The following is a 21593-nucleotide window of genomic DNA, read 5'->3' as shown; positions in this document are numbered from 1 at the left end:
AACATATTCCCTAATTAATTTATTTTTCCAGCATTTTTTAATCAAATTAGGTAAGTAGATTTTATATCTCTGTCTACATATATAAATCTTGATAAACACATATGTGTCATATCTAGTTTTTGTTCCATCTAGCAATAATTTAAATTTTGTTTTTTTTGTTTTTTGTTTTTTTGAGACGGAGTCTCGCTCTGTCACCCGGGCTGGAGTACAGTGGCCGGATCTCAGCTCACTGCAAGCTCTGTCTCCCAGGTTTATGCCACTCCTTCCTGCCTCAGCCTCCCAGTAGCTGACTACAGGCGCTCAGCCACTCGCCCGGCTAAGTTTGTATTTTTAGTAGCAGACGGGTTTCAATCGTGGTTAGCCAGGATGGTCTCGGGATCTCCCTGACCTGCGGATCCCGCCTGCCTCGCCTCCCAAAGTGCTGGGATTACAGGTTTGAGCCATCACCAAGCAATTCTTTATTTTTACAGTTAATTTAACCATCAAATTACTATTTCTTTTTTTTTTTTTTTTTTGAGACGGGAGGCCTCGCCTGTCGCTTCAGACTGCAGTGGCCGGATCTCAGCTCACTGCAAGCCCCGCCTCCTCCTGGGTTTACGCTTATTCTCTGCCTCAGCCTCCCGAGTAGCTAGACTAGGCTGCCAGCCACCTCGCCTGGCTAGTTTTTTTTGTATTTTAGTAGAGACGGGCTCACCTGGTGCTAGCCAGGGGATGGTCTCGATCTCCTGACCTCGTGATCCGCCCGTCTCGGCCTCCCAAAGTGCTAGGATTACAGGCTTGAGCCACCGCGCCCGGCCTACTATTTCTTAAATAAAAATAACTTTCATTCCTTTGCCAATTAAAAAACCCCAGTATTTTAAAAGCCTATTATATTTAGCCCTGAACATTTCAGAACACTGAAGAAAATTTGCTTCTTTCAATTAATTGATTTCAGTATTACTCCCTTTAAGAAAACCTTTCATTCATTGATGACATGCTATTTGGGGCCACATTTCTCTGAAAAAATAAACAGTAGCTTTTCTAGTAAAAAATACATTTCTGTTTCTAAGGCATTTTTTTAAAAATTCCGGATATATCAAATATCCACAGAAGGTTGAAAGTGGAGTCTTTGTGTTTCCCATTGGGAAGTTTACTTCCAGGAAAATATTGTCCTGAATACTTTTTCCTTTCTGAAAGTCTGTGCTTTTCTCTCTGAGGGTTATGTGAATTGGTTTATGTAAAATGAGATACGAATCATTACCAAGTCTCAAACCAAAATTTCCCCTGGAGGCTTGAAGAATTTCAAGGAATAAGTCTGTGGAATAAATTTCTCTCTCTCTCTCTCTCTCTCTCTCTGTCTCTCTCTCTCGTCTGTCTCTCTCTCCGTAGTGGTGGAGTAGTGAGGTATTTCCTGATATAAACCATGATACCATGATGGTAAACTTCGGAATTGTTAACACACACACACACACACCCACCCACCCCACACAAAACTGAAGTTTACCAAGAAAGTACGCACCATTACCTGCTTTGGAATAAGCTGAGTTCAGTGAAGGAGAAGGCATGCTGCTTCTGGGATGGCAGTAGGGCAGTGCTTGTTAAGATAGCATTACTTCTAGCACACAGAACCTGTGCTCTAGGAATATCATGGATATAGTTATGTCTAAAAGTGTTTTGAAAGGGATGGTCACAATCAAGTATTAACCTAAATTCTCTTAGTGAAGAGAGGTTAACAATTGTTTTAGCAACTTTTTAATCATTTCAAGGGATCATTCTTAATGTTAAGGTAAATACAGATTCTGAGAAAGCCTAAATTCCAAGAATACTTAATTTTTGAGAAATTAGCTCAGTATTTTACAAATACCTTAATATAGAGTAACTCCATTTTTTTAAGAGGTGTTGGAAAACTATGCTATTAGCCGTCCAGAGTTGGCAGCTTTAAAAGCTTTAAGGACAAATAGTGCTGGGCATGGTGGCACATGCCTGTAGTCCCAGCTACTTCAAGGCTAAAATGAGGAGGATCACTGGAGACCAGGAGTTCAAGGCTGTAGTGCATCATGATTGTGCCTGTGAATAACTACTGTACTCCAGTCTGGGCAACATAGTGAGACACACTGTCACACACACACCCACACGTACAAACACACACATACAAGTAGTATATGTATTTGATGTTGTGTTTCTTTAATACAAAGATAAATTTCCTAATTTGTTTTTATTATATATCTTTAAACCTTTCATAGTTATTGCAAATGTATGAGGCCATTTCTATTGCCCTTATTGGCTTGTTGCTAGGGAAGTGATATAGCTGGTTGTCATTTTTAACAGCCAACATGAGATCATGTCTGTTTCCATGCCAACAGATCCTCTTGGGAGAGTATTTTCAATAAAAGCCCAGAGGTGGTGACTCCTTTGCAGCTCCAGTGTTGCCAGCGCCTGGTGGAGCTTTGTAAACAGTGCCTGCTAGTGGTTTACAAATATGCAGCTGACAAAAGAGGATCGCTTTCAGGCATTGGTCCTGACTGGGGGAATTCCAGGTACTTGTTCACATTCTCTAACCCTTGAGAGTTTTATATAAAGTAATGCTAAATCAGAGTTTGAAATTAACAGTGTTTTTTTCTTTATGTGACTAGAGAAAAAGCTAAAGACTGAAGTTCATACATGCTATTATCTGCAAAATATTTTTAATTAGTACAGTATTTACCTTTAAGGGACTGAACAAGGACAGCAATCACGAACCTAAAGGTGATAAAACATACTTGGAAATGAAGTTATTTGACTTATATACCTTCACTTTCAAAAGTCCAGAGCAAGAGCATCCAAAAATGTGGTAATATATTTAACTTTTGTTCTCTAATAGAGAGATTTCAACATTTATCCTTGAGCCTACTACAGTTGGGAAGATACCTTTGGTTTCATTTTTATTGTTCAATTTGCCTCTGCTGTTCCCTTCATTACCAAATATGTAGCAGGTAAAGTTTTGTCAAGTTCTATTTGAAAAATGAGTTTCGTAAACATTCAGTTAAAATAGTTGTCCAAAAAGCATGAAAAGCAGTATTGTTTTTAAACTGTAAAAACACACAGAGTAAAGAAAGTACCTTTTAGCATTTCTCAAGACAACTGTAGTTCTCATTAGAAATAAAGATGAATGTATAACTTTAGTTTTAGTATTTGTAAGTTGTAGTACTATGCAGGATAGAAGAAATTAAGCCATGACTTTGAAAACCTAAGTGATAGTCAAAAAGTCAGTGAATAGTTGAATAAACAATGAGGAAAATGGAACCCCTATAGCTTGGATTTTCTTTTCTTGAAAACACCTAGAAATTGATCTATTTAAAAAATCTCAGGGAATATAATAAAAATAACTTTATTACAAATGTTTCCTGTATCAGCAGAGTGGCTCAGAATATTTTTAATAGAAAGTATTAAGAGAAATATTTTACATTTTTGTTTGTCTTGGATTCTGTCATTGTAGTGTTGCAGGACATTTAACCTCTTTTAACTCTTCTATAAATAGAAGCTGGTTGATCACAATAATAGCAGTGGTAAAGGTGACCATTAATATTTTAAAAATTTAAATATCAAAGTTATATTCTACAGTTTTAATGGTTTGACTGAAGCAAGCTATTGAAATAAAACTTTTAATACTTTCATTAATACTTTTATATGATTTAAAAGAATGATAACCATTTTTTGGACATCATACCATATAAATGAAGAGCCTTCTTGTTAAGGGGTGATACTCTGGGAGCATGGTCAGGAAAATCTTAAATTTCAGTTTAAGAAGGAATTCACTGAGACTCTTTAATGTAATTCCCACAATCCTAGATTTCATAAACTAATTTCTGTTGATGGACCTTGTAGCTTTTGTGGGTACACAAAGTAGGATGAGTCTTCTTGGTTACATTGGAGGAAAAAGGTATGCTTTACAGGTGCTTCAGACTTTTTTATTTTCTTCTCCTGCTGGTGGTCAAAAGAGATTATTTCTGACCATGGAATCTTAACTTCTGGACTTCTGATAAATGGTCAGAATGACCCACTATTGTGATTATATTCATTTTGAGATGTCAGTAAATACATTTTCATTCCTATCCAAGCTCAGAACCATATGATAGAAAAATACCAGAGTCAGACATACGGTCATCATCTGTTGCTTTGTTACTCTATAGCACTATTGCTAATAAAAGTTACATTAGGGCACATGGTGTAGATGTGAGCCAAGTGAGTTTTCTAATACTGAATTTTGGAATTCAACTTATCCACCCAGTCAAAGGCAGAGCAGAATCAACACAAACCTTCCATTGTCACTAGCCCATAAAGTCTAGTTCTTTTAGCATTGGCAGGAGAGCAAGAAAAGATGCATCCTTTCTGCAGAAAGGCAGAGCCAGAAAGACAAAGAGGCTGAGCCAAGCATTCCTGTTTCCTTCTTTTAAATCCACAAATCAGATAATTTGGTTCTGGTAAGAGACCAGGAAGTTCACAGTAGTGGAAATTCTTCTACATTGGAACACAAGGAGTGAAGAGAAGTAAACATTTCTCCCTAATGTCTAGCTATTAAAACCGAAGTCAGCGTCACATTAATTTAACAACATGTAAAAAGTGGCCATATTTATTTTCCTCATAGGTAAGAAACGGACTCTTTAGCATTTTACTTAAATGTAGAAGTCATTTAATATCTATTAATAGATTGACACATTTTATTTATGAAGTATACTTGGTAATATAAACATGAATTTATGTTTATAATGTTTATAAATAAATGTAAATGTACCTAATATAAATAACTTATGAAGTATACCTAAATAATTTATGAGGAGATTCATCTTTGGTTAATTTATTTATAAAATTAAAACAGATAGGAAATAGAGCTAACAGCAGACAGGTTTAGGGACCAGGTTTATCTTTACCAAAGATCTACAGGATATTTCTTAAGAGGATTTAAAGAGTATGTGGCATCTATTACATGGAAGAGAGTGGCCTTCAACTTTGCAATCTCAGAAAAAAATAATAATGTGCATACCAAAGGAAGAGACATTTCTGGGTTTCTACCTTTCGTGTACTGAGCTTTCATATAAGCTTATTTCACAAAGGGTTCCATAGCTAAAAAAAAAATTTTTAAAAACCACCAAGTTAGCACTTCTGCTTTTGGTAATACAACATTAAATATTTGGATAAATCCTGCCTCAGATGATAACTAGAAATGCTGTACAAAATATCACATTTGCTTGAAAGTACTTGCTAACCCAGTACCTGTTAGTGAGTATTTGTTAGTGCTGAGCAGTGCTTTTGACAGTCGTGTGGGCCTAAGGGATAAAATAGGAGTTCAGGGCCTGCCAAAGGTGGTGGCTGTTGTCAACACTCTAGATTCCTAGGAGTAACAATGCATGAGAAGGTTTGCAAAGCAAACGTTGACAGAAACAAAAAGGAAATAAATTTACATAAATTTACAACCATAGAGGAAGATTTAATAATCATTTCTCAGAAAAAAACTCAGTAAAGATATAAAAATTTTAACAATAAAATTAACAGACTTAACTGTCATATATAGAAGTAAATGTATTAACTTCAGAATTCAGTACACCAGGCACAATGGGAAATTTTGCCAAATCAACCATATAGTGGAATTAAAAAAAAAAAAAAATTCACAGAATTTCAGATGATTGAAATTATACAGAGGACTTTTTCCGACCAAATGCCTTTAAGCTGGAAAACAACAGAAAAATATAAACAGCAAATCTATGCTTTGGAAAGTCAAAAAATATACTTTTTTTTTTTTTTTTTTGAGACAGAGTCTGACTCTGTGTCCCAGGCTGCAGTGCAGTGGTGCGATCTTGGCTCACTACAAGCTCCGCCTCCCAGGTTCACGCCATTCTCCTGCCTCAGCCTCCCGAGTAGCTGGGACTGCAGGTGCCCATCACCATGCCCGGCTAATTTTTTTGTATTTTTAGTAGAGACGGGGTTTCACCGTGTTAGCCAGGATGGTCTCGATCTCCTGACCTCATGATCCACCCATCTCCGCCTCCCAAAGTGCTGGGATTACAGGCATGAGCCACCGCACCCGGCCGAAAAAATAGACTTTTAAATAACCCACGAATCAAATAAGAGATTATAATGGACATAAAAAAATATTTTGAACTGAGCGATAACAAAAATATTAGAAATAAAACTTGTAGAATATGGCTAAATCAGTAATATAGGGATATTTATAGATTTAAATGGATATATTAGGAAAAAGAAAAGGCATTAGGTTTGAAAGAAAGAACTAAACTCAGTAAATGGATATGATTGTATTCATACAAATGTAAATAAATCTATGATAAATTATAAAGTGAATTTAACAATTTTGATGAAATCATATAAATCAAAGTCAATATAAGAAAATCAATTGCACTTTTCTTTATCAACAACAAATATCTGAGATATAAAATTTTAAATATTTTTTCAAAAGTATGAAAGAATATCTAATACTTGGGAATAAATCTAGCAAGAAATGTGTGTGACCTTTATGCAGGAAAATGTGAAAAATGGAAAAGTATGTCTTAGTCATCATTGCATTCAATATTATCGATATGTCAATTTTTCTCGAATAATTTCATACATCTGTAAATTCAATGTAATTCTACTATAAATCTCAACCAATTTTTATTTTTTATTTTTGGTGGGGAGAAGAATTTGACCAAAGTTTGTTCTGTCACTATACAGAAAAGCAAAGGACCAAGAATAAATAAGACAATCTTGAAATAGAGCAGTATAACATCATAGGATTTAGTAACTACAGTGTTTCAAGACTTACAATAAAGCTAAAGTAATTTAAGATAGTATAATATTGGCAAAAGGATGGACAAATGGACCATTGGAACCATTCAGAAAAACCATATACCAACCCAGGCCTACCTAGAGACTTGATTTATGACAAAAGTGGTGTACACCTGATTTATGACAGAGGAAGAGGAAGTTTGTTTAAACAACGGTTCTAGGACAATTGTATTTCCAAATAATAAAAAAGAAACTTAACTTTACCTACACCATAAACGAAAACCATTTCCAGATGAAATTAGTTTGTAGATGTGAAAGGTAAAACTGCATAAAGATTTCAGAAGATAATACAGGGGAATATTTTCATGACCTTGAGGTATGCAAAGATTAATAGAACCAAAAAATTTCATAATAAGTGAAAAGATTATATTAAAATTAAAAACATATGTTCATCAGAAGGCCCCATTAAGAGGTGGAAAAGCAAGCCACAGGATGGAAGTAAGTGTTTGCAACCAATATAGTCTATAAAAAATTCTTACACGATTATATAGAAACTCCTACAAATTTATAAGAAAAAAGCAGACCACACAATAGAAAAATGGGGAAGATAACTGAAAAACAAGGACCAATAAACATTTGAAAAAGTGTTTAAGCTAATTAATAATCAGGGAAATGCCAAATCTCAAAATCACTGCGTATCCATCACAAGTGTTGATGAGAACATATAGTAATAGGAACTCTCTTACCCTGCTTGTAAAGTGAAAGTTGGTACCTTTTACAAGCAGTTTCTCATTACATCTAAAGCCTACCCTTTTTACAGCTACTCTCCCTGTAAATTCTTATCAGAGATGTGTGCACATGTGCACAAGACCCTTACGAGAATGATTATAGTAGCATTTACTCATAATAGCTAAAAATTGGAAACAACCCAAATGTCCATGAAAGAATGGGCACATTTTTTTCTAATACTCATACGATGGAATAGTATACAACATTGAAAATGAACAAACTGCACCTACACATATAGGGTTAGTTTCAAACATAAAATTAAGCAAAATAAACCAGATACAAAGGAATATATATTGTGTCCATTTATTGAAAAATCAAAAACAGGCAAAATTATATGATAGTGTTTAAGGAATGTATAATTGGGTAGTAAACAAGGAAGTAATTACCATAAAGGTCAGAATAGTGGTTAAGTTTATGAGGAGTGAGGGTACTATAATACAGGGCTCTGGGATGCTAGGAATGTTCAGTTACTTAACATGGGTGGTAATGACAAGTAATCACTTTATGATACTCATTAAACTGAACATTTATGTTTTATGTACTTTTTAAAATACCTTATATTTTATAATTTAAAAGTTTAAAAAAAGACAAGTTAAATATATGGTATTATTTATGCCCTTAGGTTAAGATAGTTGGATATATCTATCTAAGAACAGAGATATTCTTGTTTTTGAGGCCAGTGTTCATAATATATAAATTATAAATAATATTTCATTCATGTACACTATTTCATTGGCTCCGTACTCTGTGAGCCATATATGGCAGAAACTATTGGAATTTTGTACAGCTGAGAAAAGTGAGGTTTATCTAAATCCATATTGGATTTAAATGTGGCAAAGGTAGAATTTGAAACTGGGGCTTTTCCCCAAAAATCTTGAAGTTAAAACCACAGGACAATGCACATCCACTAGAATTGCTATTATCAAAAAAGTACCAAGTAATAAGTGTTGGCAAGGATGTGGATGTGGAGAACTTGGATTTCTCATGCATTGCTGGTAAAAATGTAAAACTGTGTGGCAGTTGTGGAAAGCAGTTTGAGAGTTTCTAAAAAAAAATATAAAATTACCATATGACCCAGCAATTCTACTCTGAGGTATTTACTCAAAAGAATGAAAAACAAAGAAATAGATACCTGTATACTAATGTTCACAGAAGCATTATTTATACGACAATAGCCAAGAGATGAAAACAACCCGTGCCCATCTACAGTTGAAGAGATAAAATATGGTATACACATGTAATAGAATATTATTCAGCCACAGTATGGACTGAAATTCTGATACAGGCTACAATGTAGATGACCTTTGAAAACATGCTAAGTTACACAGCCAGACACAAATGGACAAATCTTGTGATTCCATTTATATGAGGCATGTATAATACGCAGCCTCATAGAGACAGAAAATAGAATAGATGTTACTAGGGGTAGGAAGGAAGGGAAAATGGGGCGTTAGTACTTCAAGGGTAAGGAGTTTCTGTTTGAGGTGATGAAAAGTTCCGAAATTAATGGTGATGGTTACACACATTGTGAATGTACTTAATGCACTAAATCATACAATTAAAAATGGTAAGAAAAACACTTTTTAATAGTACATTTCATGTTATATATTTCACTATAATATAAATATTTTTAAAAGACAGGACAAATATTCTGATGGACTTTATTTACCCCTGGTTTTCCAAACCAGGTCCTAAAATTATTCTGGGGAAATCAGGGGTCCTGGTCTTAACTCCAGGAAGAGGAAAAGGAGGTGGGTGTAGCTTATGTTTTCAAGGTTAATTTCTACCAGTCTTGATATGCTTCATGTTCCAGAGATCCTCCCGGTCAGCAATAAATTGGTATATAAAAGACAAACTAATTCTACATCAATCAGGAATTACATAAATGCGGGCTCTATGTTTGCATTTAATATAATGGTTATGTAAAGATGTGCACACCTGCCTTAGGGATGAGGACGATGAGGAGTGAGGCTATGAAACAAATAGGGTAGTTTGAGGTATTTCTCCTTGGCATGAATTAGCAATGAGTTAGCCATTTTCATATGTAAATAATAAGCTAGAAAAATAGGTAAGCTCTAAACTTTTCCCATTTTTTAGTGCCTTACACAAATTCTTTAATCCATAAACCCACTTCCTTGGGATAGTCTTCTGCTTTAAAAAAATCAAATTATTTATCTTCATTGCAAGGAACATTTCAAAAACAATCTTCGATGTTCAGCTAGTGTTGGATTTCCCAAGACATATTAATGGAGATATTAAGGCAAATAATCCATTGTATTTCCCTGCAACACTTTAAAATATCCCACAGCACTTGCATTAGGGAAGAAAAGTGTTTCTTCCAATGTAATTTTATATGCTGTTTTTAGTTCATGCCGAACTTCTTTTCAAGTCTGAATAAAAAGTTTCATCTTTTTCTTCTTCTATGAAAAAGTTTAGGTTTGCGGCATATATAATCTCTTTCTATTTTCTAGATTATTTTATACTTCACATTTCTGAAAAAATGAGTATAATAATTGTCCCCATTAGTTTTAAAACTGAAATTAGTATACAATGATAATTATGTAGAATTGTCATGACAATATAGTATGGTTGCTAGGAGCTCTGCTCCTGGAGCTAGCCTGTATGCATTTGAATCCTGGCCCTGCCACTTTCTAGGTAGGAGACCCTGAGCAAGGCGTTTGACCCCTGTATGCGTCATGAAGTTTATTTATCTGTAAAATGGAGCTAACAGTAATATCTACCATATAGAATTGTTATGAGAACTAAATGAGTTGGTATCTGTAAAGCAATTAGAATAGTGCTGGGCACATAGAAAACACTATTTAAATATTTGTTCAGTAAAAGAGTGTTAGTTGTGATCCTGGACTTTGTGCTTTTATTTTTTCATGTGCAAAATAGTGATCTTTATTTCAAAAGAATATGTAAATGTTACTGAAATGTCAATAGTAACTGTTACTTGGAAATTCTTTGAAAGAAAGTTGGTAGACATTACTGTTTACCGTGTAATTATCAGTATAATCAGAATGTATCTTCAGTAGAAGGTAGAATAACTCTCAACTACTATGAAATAGTGGATTTTGATCAAACACCTTGTTTTCTTTTGCAACTTTGCCCTAGATAGGAAGGATAGCCTTTTCATGGCAGAAGATACTGAATCAGTCATCATGACCCCACCAATTGTTGACATAGTAATTAATCCATATAAATTACCCGAGTGATTGTAAGAAAGTAATTTATATAATCTGTGATGTGAGAAATCATTTGTTTTATTATTCATCACCTGTTACCCAATTTTGATTTAATTTGGTTTCTTTTATGTTATTTTACTGCTCTATTAACTTAATGATTTGAGTAATTATTTATAGTTTGTGATATTAGGTAATAGGTTTAGAAGATATTATTAGATAATTCATGATAAAATGATGTTTATGGATATTATAGAAAGTTCTGCTATTTTAATCTGAATGCTGCATATAGTTTGATTATAATACATTTCTTTCTACATAATTCATTTAACACAACTATAAATACAATTTTCCATTCACATAGAATTATCATAGTTATCAATATTATTTAACATAGAATAGACAGCTAATTGTGCCCTCAGTCCTCTGTTTATCATGTATCTGTGGGAGTATGATACTATCCCTGGAGAATTCTGATGTCAAGTGAAGAAAATAAATGATTTGATACCGTCCCACTGTTTATTTCCCATGACTAATTACAAATCTCTGTATATTGCTGCTTCTGCTCTTAGATATTCCTCATAAGTATCTTTATCCTGATTTTATAGCATTTCCTTCTCATCATTACTAGGACTTATATTTTGAATAGCGTTGTTTGCATTTGTTTATATAGATTTCCTTGGCCATTTCTCTCTGGACATATAGATTGGACTGGCCTAATGCTAGTCAAGATTTTTCACAGGAAAACAGATTCTACAGGTGCACAATCTCTTACTTGCAATATTTAATTTCCAAAACTTTGAAAACTCAAAAACAAAACATAACTCATTTGAGACCATCCTGGCTAACATGGTGAAACCCATCTCTATTAAAAATACAAAGAAAAAAATTAGTCAGGTGTGGTGGCACATGCCTGTAATCCCAGCTACTTGGGAGGCTGAGGCAGGAGAATCGCGTGAACTCAGAGGCAGAAGTTGCAATGAGCCGAGATCACGCCATTGCACTCCAGCCTGGGTGACAGAACCAGACTGCATCTCAAAAAAAAGAAAAAGTAACCCCTCTGCTGCCAAATCTGACCTGAATTGACATGAAGTTATTTGTAGTCTTTATCTGATTTATTGTGAATATTAATACATTTTACTACAGAAATGTAATGGTTTGTTTACAAGATGCTGCTCTAAGGCTCTGATGGAGGTGTTATATAGTAATATAAATATTACTATATAATATAGTATATATAAATCACCATATTATCTTTCTAAAATCTGAAAAAAATCACATATTTTGAAATACATTTGGCTGCAAGGGTTACATGCAACCTGTAATCATGATTTTTTTTTTTTTTTTTTTTTGGGAGACGAAGTCTCACTCTTGTCCCCCAGGCTGGAGTGCAATGGCACGATCTCAGCTCACCGCAACCTCGGCCCCCAGGTTCAAGCGATTCCCTGGCCTCAGCCTCTCAAGTAGCTGGGATTACAGGCATCTGCCACCATGCCTGGCTAATTTTGTATTTTTAGTAGAGATGGGGTTTCTCTATGTTGGTCAGGCTCGTCTTGAACTCCCAACCCCAGATGATCCGCCTGTCTCAGCCTCCCAAAGTGCTGGGATTACAGGTGTGAGCCACTGCGTCCAGCTGATTGTTTTTGATATTCTGTAATCATGAGCACTCTATGGTCAAAGAATATAAAATTTATATTCTAATTAGGAATGTTAATCTTTAACGTTTTCTATTAGGTTACCTATAGTAATAATACATCAATGATCTATTATTAAATTACAATCAGTGGTTCTGCCTCCCTCAAAACAAACAATTATTGTTAATGTGGCTAGTCAAATTCTCAAATCACATGTTTTAAAAAAATATTTGGCCCCACATATTACTTACAAGGACTGATGATGAATTCTAAATTAACATTAGCCACATAAACAGTTTCACAGTATTTGAGTACAATGGCTCTTTATGGGATGTCTTGGGATGCTAACGTCATATATTGCATCTATATTTAGCTCTTCTCTCCTTCTTTCCTACAGTCTGGGGGAGGAAATCTTTTTATATGAATTGCATTTTTGTTACAGTAACATTTCTCATATAGAATACGTAAATTGCTAACCACATAACCCTTTAGTGAGTTAGTTATAATTTGCTTGTAAAAATCTAATTTGTTAACTATCGTTTTTAGGTATTTACTACCAGGGAGTACCCAATTCTTCTTGAGAACACCAACCTACAACTTGAAGTACAATTCACCTGGAATGACTCGCTCCAATGTTTTGTTTACATCCAGATATGGCCATTTGTGAAACAAAAAGGAAGATCGCCATTGGTTATACATAACAGCAATTCATTTTTTCCCCTGAAATTGAACATGCAAAGAACATGACCATTAAGTGCTGTTTTATGTATATAAGACATATATATGTGTGAAAATATATGCACATATGCACCCAAATAACATATATTTATTATATTAAATAATATATGAAATAAGAATTAGCAGAAAATGGAATATAAGACTTAACCTTTCTGGAAATGTAATAAACCATGTTAAAATTGTTTACACAAATACGTGAATGTCTAGAACTTGCTAGGTTTATAATTAATTCCTTCCTACTAGAAATGTTATTTTTGCTGCAGAGTATATAAAACAAATTGATCTTGAGGATCCAATTACAGTGTTAAATTATTTTCTAGATAACATGCCTTTTGACCTGAAAAAGGGTTTTAGTATAATACCTTAAAAATTCTCATATATAGTAGCCATTTTAAATGAAACAAAAAGATTTAGAAGCCTGGTGTTGCTTGATGATAAGATTAAGAAATTTAAAACGGGTTTATCATTAACATAGCACACTAAAGTACTAGAAAAGTCATAACCTGATTCTCTAACCTTTTTATTCCTCTATGTGGAAATTTAGCTACTTGTAATAATGTACATTTTCAGTAAGGATCTGGTGAGATCATATTATGGTCTAAAATGGAAGATAGGCCGGGCAGGGTGGCTTATGCCTGTAATCCCAGCACTTTGGGAGGCTGAGGTGGGTGGATCACCTGAGGTCAGGAGTTTGAGACTAGCCTGGCCAACATGGCGAAACCCCATCTCTACTAAAAATACAAAAATTAGCTGGGCGTGGTGGCAAGCGCCTGTGATCCTACCTACATGGGAGGCTGAGACAGGAGAATCACCTGAACCCAGGAGGCAGAGGTTGCAGTGAGCTGAGATCATGCCATTGCACTCCAGCCTGGGCGACAAGAGTGAAACTCCATCTCAAAAACGTAAATAAATAAATAAATAAAAAGATAAAAATAAATAAATAAAATGGAAGACAATCCAATGGGTTAAAAATAAAATGTAAACTAGCTTTCATTTTTACTTTTCATAGAGAATCACATAAAGGAACAGAAAATGATGGTAAAATCTTTCTATATGGCTTTTATGTCTTACACCACTCATTTTTATTTGGAAAGTATAACTTTGATGGGTTTAACATGGTTAAATACAATTTCTCCTGTTTCGCAGAAGTAGAAGAGCTGACACGTTTCACTCATTTTAGTGTTATAGGATAATGAGACAAACTTATTTTTATAAATCTCTCAAGGTTGAAACCAATTTATATTGCAAAGTCTAATACAGTAGTTTCTCACTGCACCACAGAAAACAGTTAAAGGACTGTGAATAGAGGATTTCAGTGACCACATATTACAAGTCATCAGTGTACCCTTTAGGGTGTTAAAAAAATCAAAGCAGAGAATGAAGTGTTCTTGTCCAAAGTTGTTATGCATAAATTTCATAGCAGTTTACTTCCTTTTCTTGAATACAGTTTTTAAAACCAAGAATGAGCTTTCAGATTTCCATAAAAATATAAGCCGTACTACTTAGACAATGAAATCATCAGTGCAGCCGTCACTTCTTAGAATGTATTTAAACTTCTTCCCCCAACAGTTTTATTTTCTCCCAGCTGCTAATTATTTTTGAAATTCATGAATGTTTTACCTCCTTTTACTATTCTAAAAGTTATTTCAAGAAGTGGCCCCAAAGCAGGAGAACTGAGAGGGGCAAATTGGCCTGGTTTAATTCATAGCCTGAATAATTGGCAACCTAAAGTTATAAGTTAGATGTATTTTGCTTTCCAAGCCATCTTTTGAGTCTTTTTTAGGCTGAAATAATTTATTTGTTTCCTAAATTACTGCTAGCTACTTGATTCTTTATTACTACCTAACATCCACATTTGGTAGATACCTTTCCTCTCTGCATGCGTCCCAAAGAATAATTTGCTATTGTGGAAGAAGAGGATAAGGGTATCAGAATGAAGGAAATTACAGTGACTACACTGTTTATGACTCCATTTTGTGAATTCTTAAATATGTTATGGATTTTTTTAGAAAAAATAATGCAAAAATTGAGATATTACCGAATGATCCATAAGAATGATCAACAAGTAATAAGTCTTTTCATGGAGTTCATTTTTCTTTTAAATTCATATGGCCACAAAAAATATATATATAACTTTAAGTGTCTGATATATGATAACAGCCCAGTTTGTTGGCCACTCATTTGCATTATCTTAAATCACAAATAATTACTTAATTTGCTGGAGTGTGTGCTTTGCAACTTTTGTACCAGAGCAAAATCTTTATTTAAAACAAAAAATAAGAATGCCCATCACTAGGAGAAATACTCTTCCCAGAAAACACACACACACATACACACACAATTTTAAAACTGAGTAAATTTAAATGTGTGGAAGTACCCCACAAATTGATTTCAACAAATAAATTTCATTTCTCTAGCTACTTATGTCTGGACTTACTTTGAGCATTACAATTTTATTGCCTTCATTTGCCTATTTAGACTGATGTATTTTGATATGATGAAGTTGTGAATAAAAGCCTTGTGTTCATTATTTATATATACTACCTGGTATGCTATGTACTGTGTCTGCTGTAGTGCTATTCCCTAATGAGCAACTAAGAAGAGAAGACACAACAATAAACCATGGAAGTCTCGAGAAGCCATGGAAATGATTTAGAGGTGTAAAATATTCCCCAGTTTTTATTATAAATTTTTATTCATAGGTTAAAACATCAGCATAAGTGATAGTACAGGTGTGACTCCCTTTTCTAGGAGAGAAAATAGCTTTATCTGAAAACTCCAAAAACTTTAATCTTATCAGAGGTTTTTAATAGGGGAACTGGGTTTACTTACAATGAAAGCATATTTTCATTCTGCTGTAGAAAAACATATCCCTGCTCATTCAGTAAATCTAAGATTGAAATGCTTTCTAGAACTGTGCAATATTTGAATAATTTCTAGAATTGTCTAAGAAACAACCTTTTTTATTTTAAATCATCACCTACAAACGTAGTCTGAGACTGCAAATTAGTTTTTACTTGAATAATTCAGCATTGTAGATTAGTTACCATTTGCTCTATTATATTGAAGGAACTACTGTTATTCATATTTTGATTAATTTTACTAGCAACAAATTTTTATTTTAGTAGCATTGCATTTACCTTAAAAATGTAAAAATGAAGTTGTAACAGGATCAAATATGGAAATGGCAATGGTAACTCTGCCTAGAACATGGTTGAATGTCCTTGGTTTTCTGTAAGATGCAAAGATCTATACGAATTTTATCATATGTCAAAATTATGTCTAAATACACAAACAGTTTCAACTATTTCTTCCTCCCTAAAACTAAAGCAAACCCAAATGAAGAAACCTAAACTTCTTTTCATCTAATAGTTACACCCAACTAGATAATAGTAGCTTCTAGACATCAATAAAAAGATTTCATTTTAAGTGTCTTTTTAATTTGTAAAATATATGAGTATGGAGTTTTGTATCTAACTTGAAATTTCAGATGTTTTAATAATTAATCCAAATACTTTCTTCTTTAGCATGTCAAAGTACTAATAGTTTAAAAAAATTTATTTAGATCTAAACATATACATTACTCGACTTTTTCAAAAGTATCAAAAAATTGATAGCTGCAGAAATGCCATTATTTGATTTTCTATAAAACATTGATTCATTCTTAAATGTATATTCTTTGAAAAATAGTAAATACCTCAAGAGTGACAGAAGACTTTCCTTTCCTTTTCTGTAATGCTAATTTAAACTTTGAGTCTTAGTTTACATGGTCATAGGGGTTAAATAATAAAACGTATACCTGTACAATTAATTGTGTTCTTATGACCTGATGATTTTTTGAAAATTTGCTTTTCTCTCAAGAAATTTAAGTTTTCAAGGGCCATATTAGTTATCTAAATATTTTGGTCTAATGTTGACTTACAAATAAAAATTTAGAAATATATTCATGATGACAATTTTGTCACTTACACTGCCTATTCTTTCTTTATTTCTTTTTTAGTTCAAAGGTGAAATTTTGATCTTTGTATTAACAAAGCCTCAAGAAAAGAGAAATCCTGCCTTTTAAACATTGGTTTTCATTGCATTTTATGGTGGTGTGGTTTTGCCTCAGCAATAATAAAACATAAAATATGTTGTTGCATCAAGTTCAGTTTGTCTGCTGAGATTATTTTTAAGAACCAGGTTGAAGTCTCTATGCCTAAAAAAACATTTATTGTCTGGATCCATATAAAGCAAGTTACATGGCTACAAATAAGTCTTGCAACCAAAATTGGTATATTAAAATTTACTGCACACTTGGAGATTGCTGCCATTTTTTGGTGCTTTTGGGGCCTCATCATAAAGGGATGTATTGTATATTGAGGGAAAATTACTCAAGTTACACATTCTACATTAACTGTGCTGTATTATCTACAGCTATAATCAATGGACCAATAGTTCCTAAATTAGTAATAAGGCTTACCTTACAAAAGTAATGAGATAACACTGATATTTCTGTTTCAAAGGCTAACAGCAATTCTTGGGTCCTGAGCTAATCATTTCATATAATAACTAATGTACATGCTACAGCATCTGAATATTGATGGTTTTGCTGCAGATTCTGGGTATGAGGATTAGCTTGAAAGCCATACATTTGCTAACATGAATCATGACTCAAATTATCCCCATGTGCTTTACTACCTGTATATGAATGCAAATGTTACAGAAAATATGCTTGAAATGTCAATACAGTGTGCAATTAGCGTTGCATTGTCATGCTCCAGCATGTGATATCTGTATGGTGAAGTTATTTCAATTACTCTGATATGTTACTATAATAAAAAAAGTTTAACCTAAGAAAGCTACAATATGTCATCAAATGCTTATTTCTGTTTTACACACACACACACACACACACACACAAATGGCTTTGTGTAATAGAAGAGATTGGCTCCCAATTAAGATTTCAGACTGATGAGATATATTTTTACAGTAATTTTTACTGTTTACAGACAGCAATCGCACTATGGGGATAACTACCTGCTATTAAAGTCAGGTCAAGTCAACATAATTTGTGTCAACTCCTCTCATAGTTAACTAGAAGGCCAACTGTTCTAAAACTTAGAAATGACATTTTTGTATCTAGCATCATGGATTATAGCAAAAGTATTACTAATCTGATTAGAATTATGTCAGCATCTCAGCTATGAAGTTCATTTTTTTTCAGTAATTTACAATCTTGTTATTGTCAAAACTTAGAATACTAAGCCTCAAAAATAAGCATATCATATTGCCATTTATGCCATTGTTCTTCAGGATAATTATGTATAACGTATCTAGAATAGTTTTCCTTTAAAAAAAGATGCACTTTGGATAAAAATTTAGGAAATCAGAATGTTAATGCATGTATGCCTTGCTTTTTGGAACTGACAACCAAATGGTATAATGGTTGACTCTTAAACATGTATTTTTAAAAATTCATTATTTTTATAAAGTTAAAATATTCTATAAAGGCTTTGAAAGTTGAATTTATTTCTTTCAATGACTGCTAAAGATGAGGCCAATGTGGGTAGTTTGCTATCTCCCTATTTTATCAAATAATTTTAATTATATATATAATTTCATCTTTAATTGAATGAAAAACTTTTTTAAATTACAAAATAATCTTGGAATAATTTCAAGTGTTAGAAAACTATATAGTACCTTAAAAACAAAATAAGCATTTGGTTCTTTTGTAGAGAATAACATAATCCTTAACTTGGAGAGAGTTATCTTTTAATGGTTATTCATCAGGTATGTATACAGTATAGTGACAACGATGCCCATCACCATGGTCAGGCAAATTTGGAAACAGTATAAAAATTGGAAGATGTTTCTCTACTTTCAGTACTTTGAAGAGTCTTTAGTATCCTCAGATGCGTTGAGATTTTCCAGAAAGGGACAGGAACCTGCATCAGTTCCCAAACTAATTTCACCATGGTATCTTTTATTGCAGTGCATCTCCCAGGACTAGACTTCTATTGAGCACACTTTGGAAAACACCAAAATACACAAATTCATTCACTAATAAAGTAATCAAAGCATTTAATCATGTATTTATCAAATATAGACTGGTGGTATAAATATGAACCCTGACAAATCTGGTGCAAGAAATTTATTTGCACTTGTCACTTGAGAATTTGGTCATTTCCAGGGGAATATTTGAATCAGGGTTCAAGAGGGATGCCTTGAGGCTAGGAAGGATGGCCAGAGGTAAATAACCCTAATGATAAACATGCGTTATATTAGATATTTGCGACATAATCACGATATGCGAAGTAATGCAAAATGCTTGAGAATGTGGTCAGAATGTCATCCAAACCTTTATGAATAGATATTAATCATTTATTGGGTCATATATGATGGAAGTTCATCTTTAATAAGAGTCTAAAGTCATCCATCAGCAGATGAAAACTTTGCATAATAACAGGATATATCTAGAAACACTTGCTGGCCATCTGAAAGTATCTTCTTACACAAAACAAAAAGGCCTGTTCGTGGCTGACTTATTTCCTTCAAAGCTGGAATTTATTCAGTTTGTCATATTTGTGAGAGACGGCATTTATCAAGTCAGATATTTTTTCTAAGTTTTCTTTAAGTAACATGTTAGGCCTTAAGAAATTTTATACTCTATTCTGTGTGGTTCCATGTGAAATACTGCTAAATTAATCTGCTTCTTTAAAAATACAATAAATATACCACTCTTTGGTATATTTAGGGAGTATATGCTGATGGCACTTAGTGACCTAAATTGCGCTGTTTTATACAGTTATCAAAAATACTAAGATTTTTTAGACTTAGTAGTGTTTTGACTATTTGCACAGCAATGGATTCTCATTGTTTTTGAAATGTTTTATTAAGGCAGTCTTCAATCTTTGATATTGTAAAGAAACATACAATGAGAACATGCAAATTCAAACTCTTGTCCTCTCTAAGAATGGGTGCAAACATACAAAAACCCTTTAAGTATTAACTAGACACTGCAGTGACAAAAATGATCAAGGATAATAAAAGTCTGTATTAATAAATCTAGTCAAGTTCCATCCTGTTACAACTATGCTGCTGTTAGTGTTAGAATAACTTGTAAAAGGTCAAGAAACAATCATTTTTTTAAACCTACAGCATGCTTTTAGCAGTAAAAACATTACCCGTGTGTTCATAATATATTGGATTTAGAGGAAAAGTATATGACATAGTGTATGTGAAAAATCTAGGTATATAAACCTTAATACAATCTAAGAAAATACCATTTCAGCATATTGCCTCATTTTCATTAAAACGATGAAAATGTGAATTCAGAAAACCACTTAGTCCTTAGGCTAAAAATAGGTAGATCATCAAAACCTAATATCATTTTAGTCCAAATTGGTGTTTGTTCAGTAAATGTTCTACATCATAATGTGAGAAGTACAAAGGGAAACTCAAATTTGGGGAAGAAATTGAGGGGACTTTGAAAAATAAGCAAATTTAGCTAATTCCATTGTGTTTGACTCTTCCCAAACTGAAGTCAGACTTGTCTTGAAACAAAGAATAAGTAGATACCTCGGAAATTAGCTTGATTTCATATTTTAGCCTCGGGTTTTTCAGTCAAATAATACTTCTATTTGCTTTTTGAATTCTTGTTTTTTCCTGACCATTTCTCAGTTTCTAAATTTCATCTCATTCAGCTTCACCTTTTCCCAGTGAAGCACTGCCACGTTACTCTCATTCTAAAGGTACTGGGTAAATCTTGTCTATTTTTTGGTTGTTTTAATGAAAACATTTTCTTATATTTGTAAGAAAGAGCAAAGGCAGATTGCACTTCTACATTATTATTTACATTTTTGGAATAATTTTTTTTCTTAGAAAATTGGCCCACAGTCAGTGTCCTGTTTTTCTGAGCAGTAGGTAAATAATGACAACTTCTGTAAGTTCTGTGGCTACTGAGAATCTCTTGAGAATTATATGTTCTGGTAAACTGCAAGAGGGCCACTTCAGGACCTGAAATGTTCTAAGAAACATTGATCTTGCTTCTTCCTACCCGTGCTAGAAATTGCCACGCAGTTTGCAGATCCAACCTAGGTACTTGTTAGATGGGTGATTACAAATTTCTTAAGGGCTGTGTAGCACCATCACACTTTGCCAAGTAATCTCCAAGCTTTGGGAAAATAAAACGAAGCTCCTTACAAACCCTGGATTCTCCTTTCCTCGCTTCTTTAGCTTCCTACCTATCCTCTACTTTATTGTCTCTTTTTCATATGTAATAGAACATACACTGCAACAGGAAGCTGAAGATGTGGGTTCCCATCTTAGTTCCATCCTGGTTCTTCTATCGACTAGCTGAGAGGAACAGGGTTGCCAGCTTTGTCTATCTGAGAGTTTTGTTGTGGGGAAAGTAACAAGCACTAGTCTTTGGAGTAAAGTGTAATTTTCTCATTGCATATTAAAAAACAAAACCAACTCACCCGATTGTCAGAAAGATTCTATCTACTTTGTGATTCTAAGTCTGGGGGGG

At 33.6% G+C, this 21593-nt stretch overlaps 1 protein-coding gene across 9 annotated transcripts in view; it reads left to right on the top strand.

Moving 5' to 3' along the window:
- Nucleotides 1-17925, top strand: part of TTLL7 (tubulin tyrosine ligase like 7) — a 138864-nt gene extending 120939 nt beyond the window's left edge. For 5 of the 9 annotated variants that reach the window (XM_021933368.2, XM_031650288.1, XM_017954605.3 and 2 more), the window contains 2 exons: nucleotides 2343-2516; nucleotides 12890-17925. In XM_021933368.2, coding sequence (XP_021789060.1) covers nucleotides 2343-2516; nucleotides 12890-13010 — 295 coding nt within the window. In that variant the 3' untranslated portion in view covers nucleotides 13011-17925. Of the gene's footprint in view, nucleotides 1-2342; nucleotides 2517-2612; nucleotides 2725-2839; nucleotides 5762-11382; nucleotides 11469-12889 lie in introns of those variants that run through there. The other 4 variants (XR_004176004.1, XR_004176005.1, XM_031650290.1 and 1 more) reach the window with 4 other exon arrangements.
- The last annotated feature ends 3668 nt before the right edge of the window (nucleotides 17926-21593 follow it).

Source organism: Papio anubis, chromosome 1 (assembly GCF_008728515.1).
Source record: "Papio anubis isolate 15944 chromosome 1, Panubis1.0, whole genome shotgun sequence".
Lineage (NCBI taxonomy): Eukaryota > Metazoa > Chordata > Mammalia > Primates > Cercopithecidae > Papio > Papio anubis.
The sequence above is the reverse complement of the archived record's forward strand: the minus strand, read 5'-3'. Positions and strand labels throughout refer to the sequence as shown.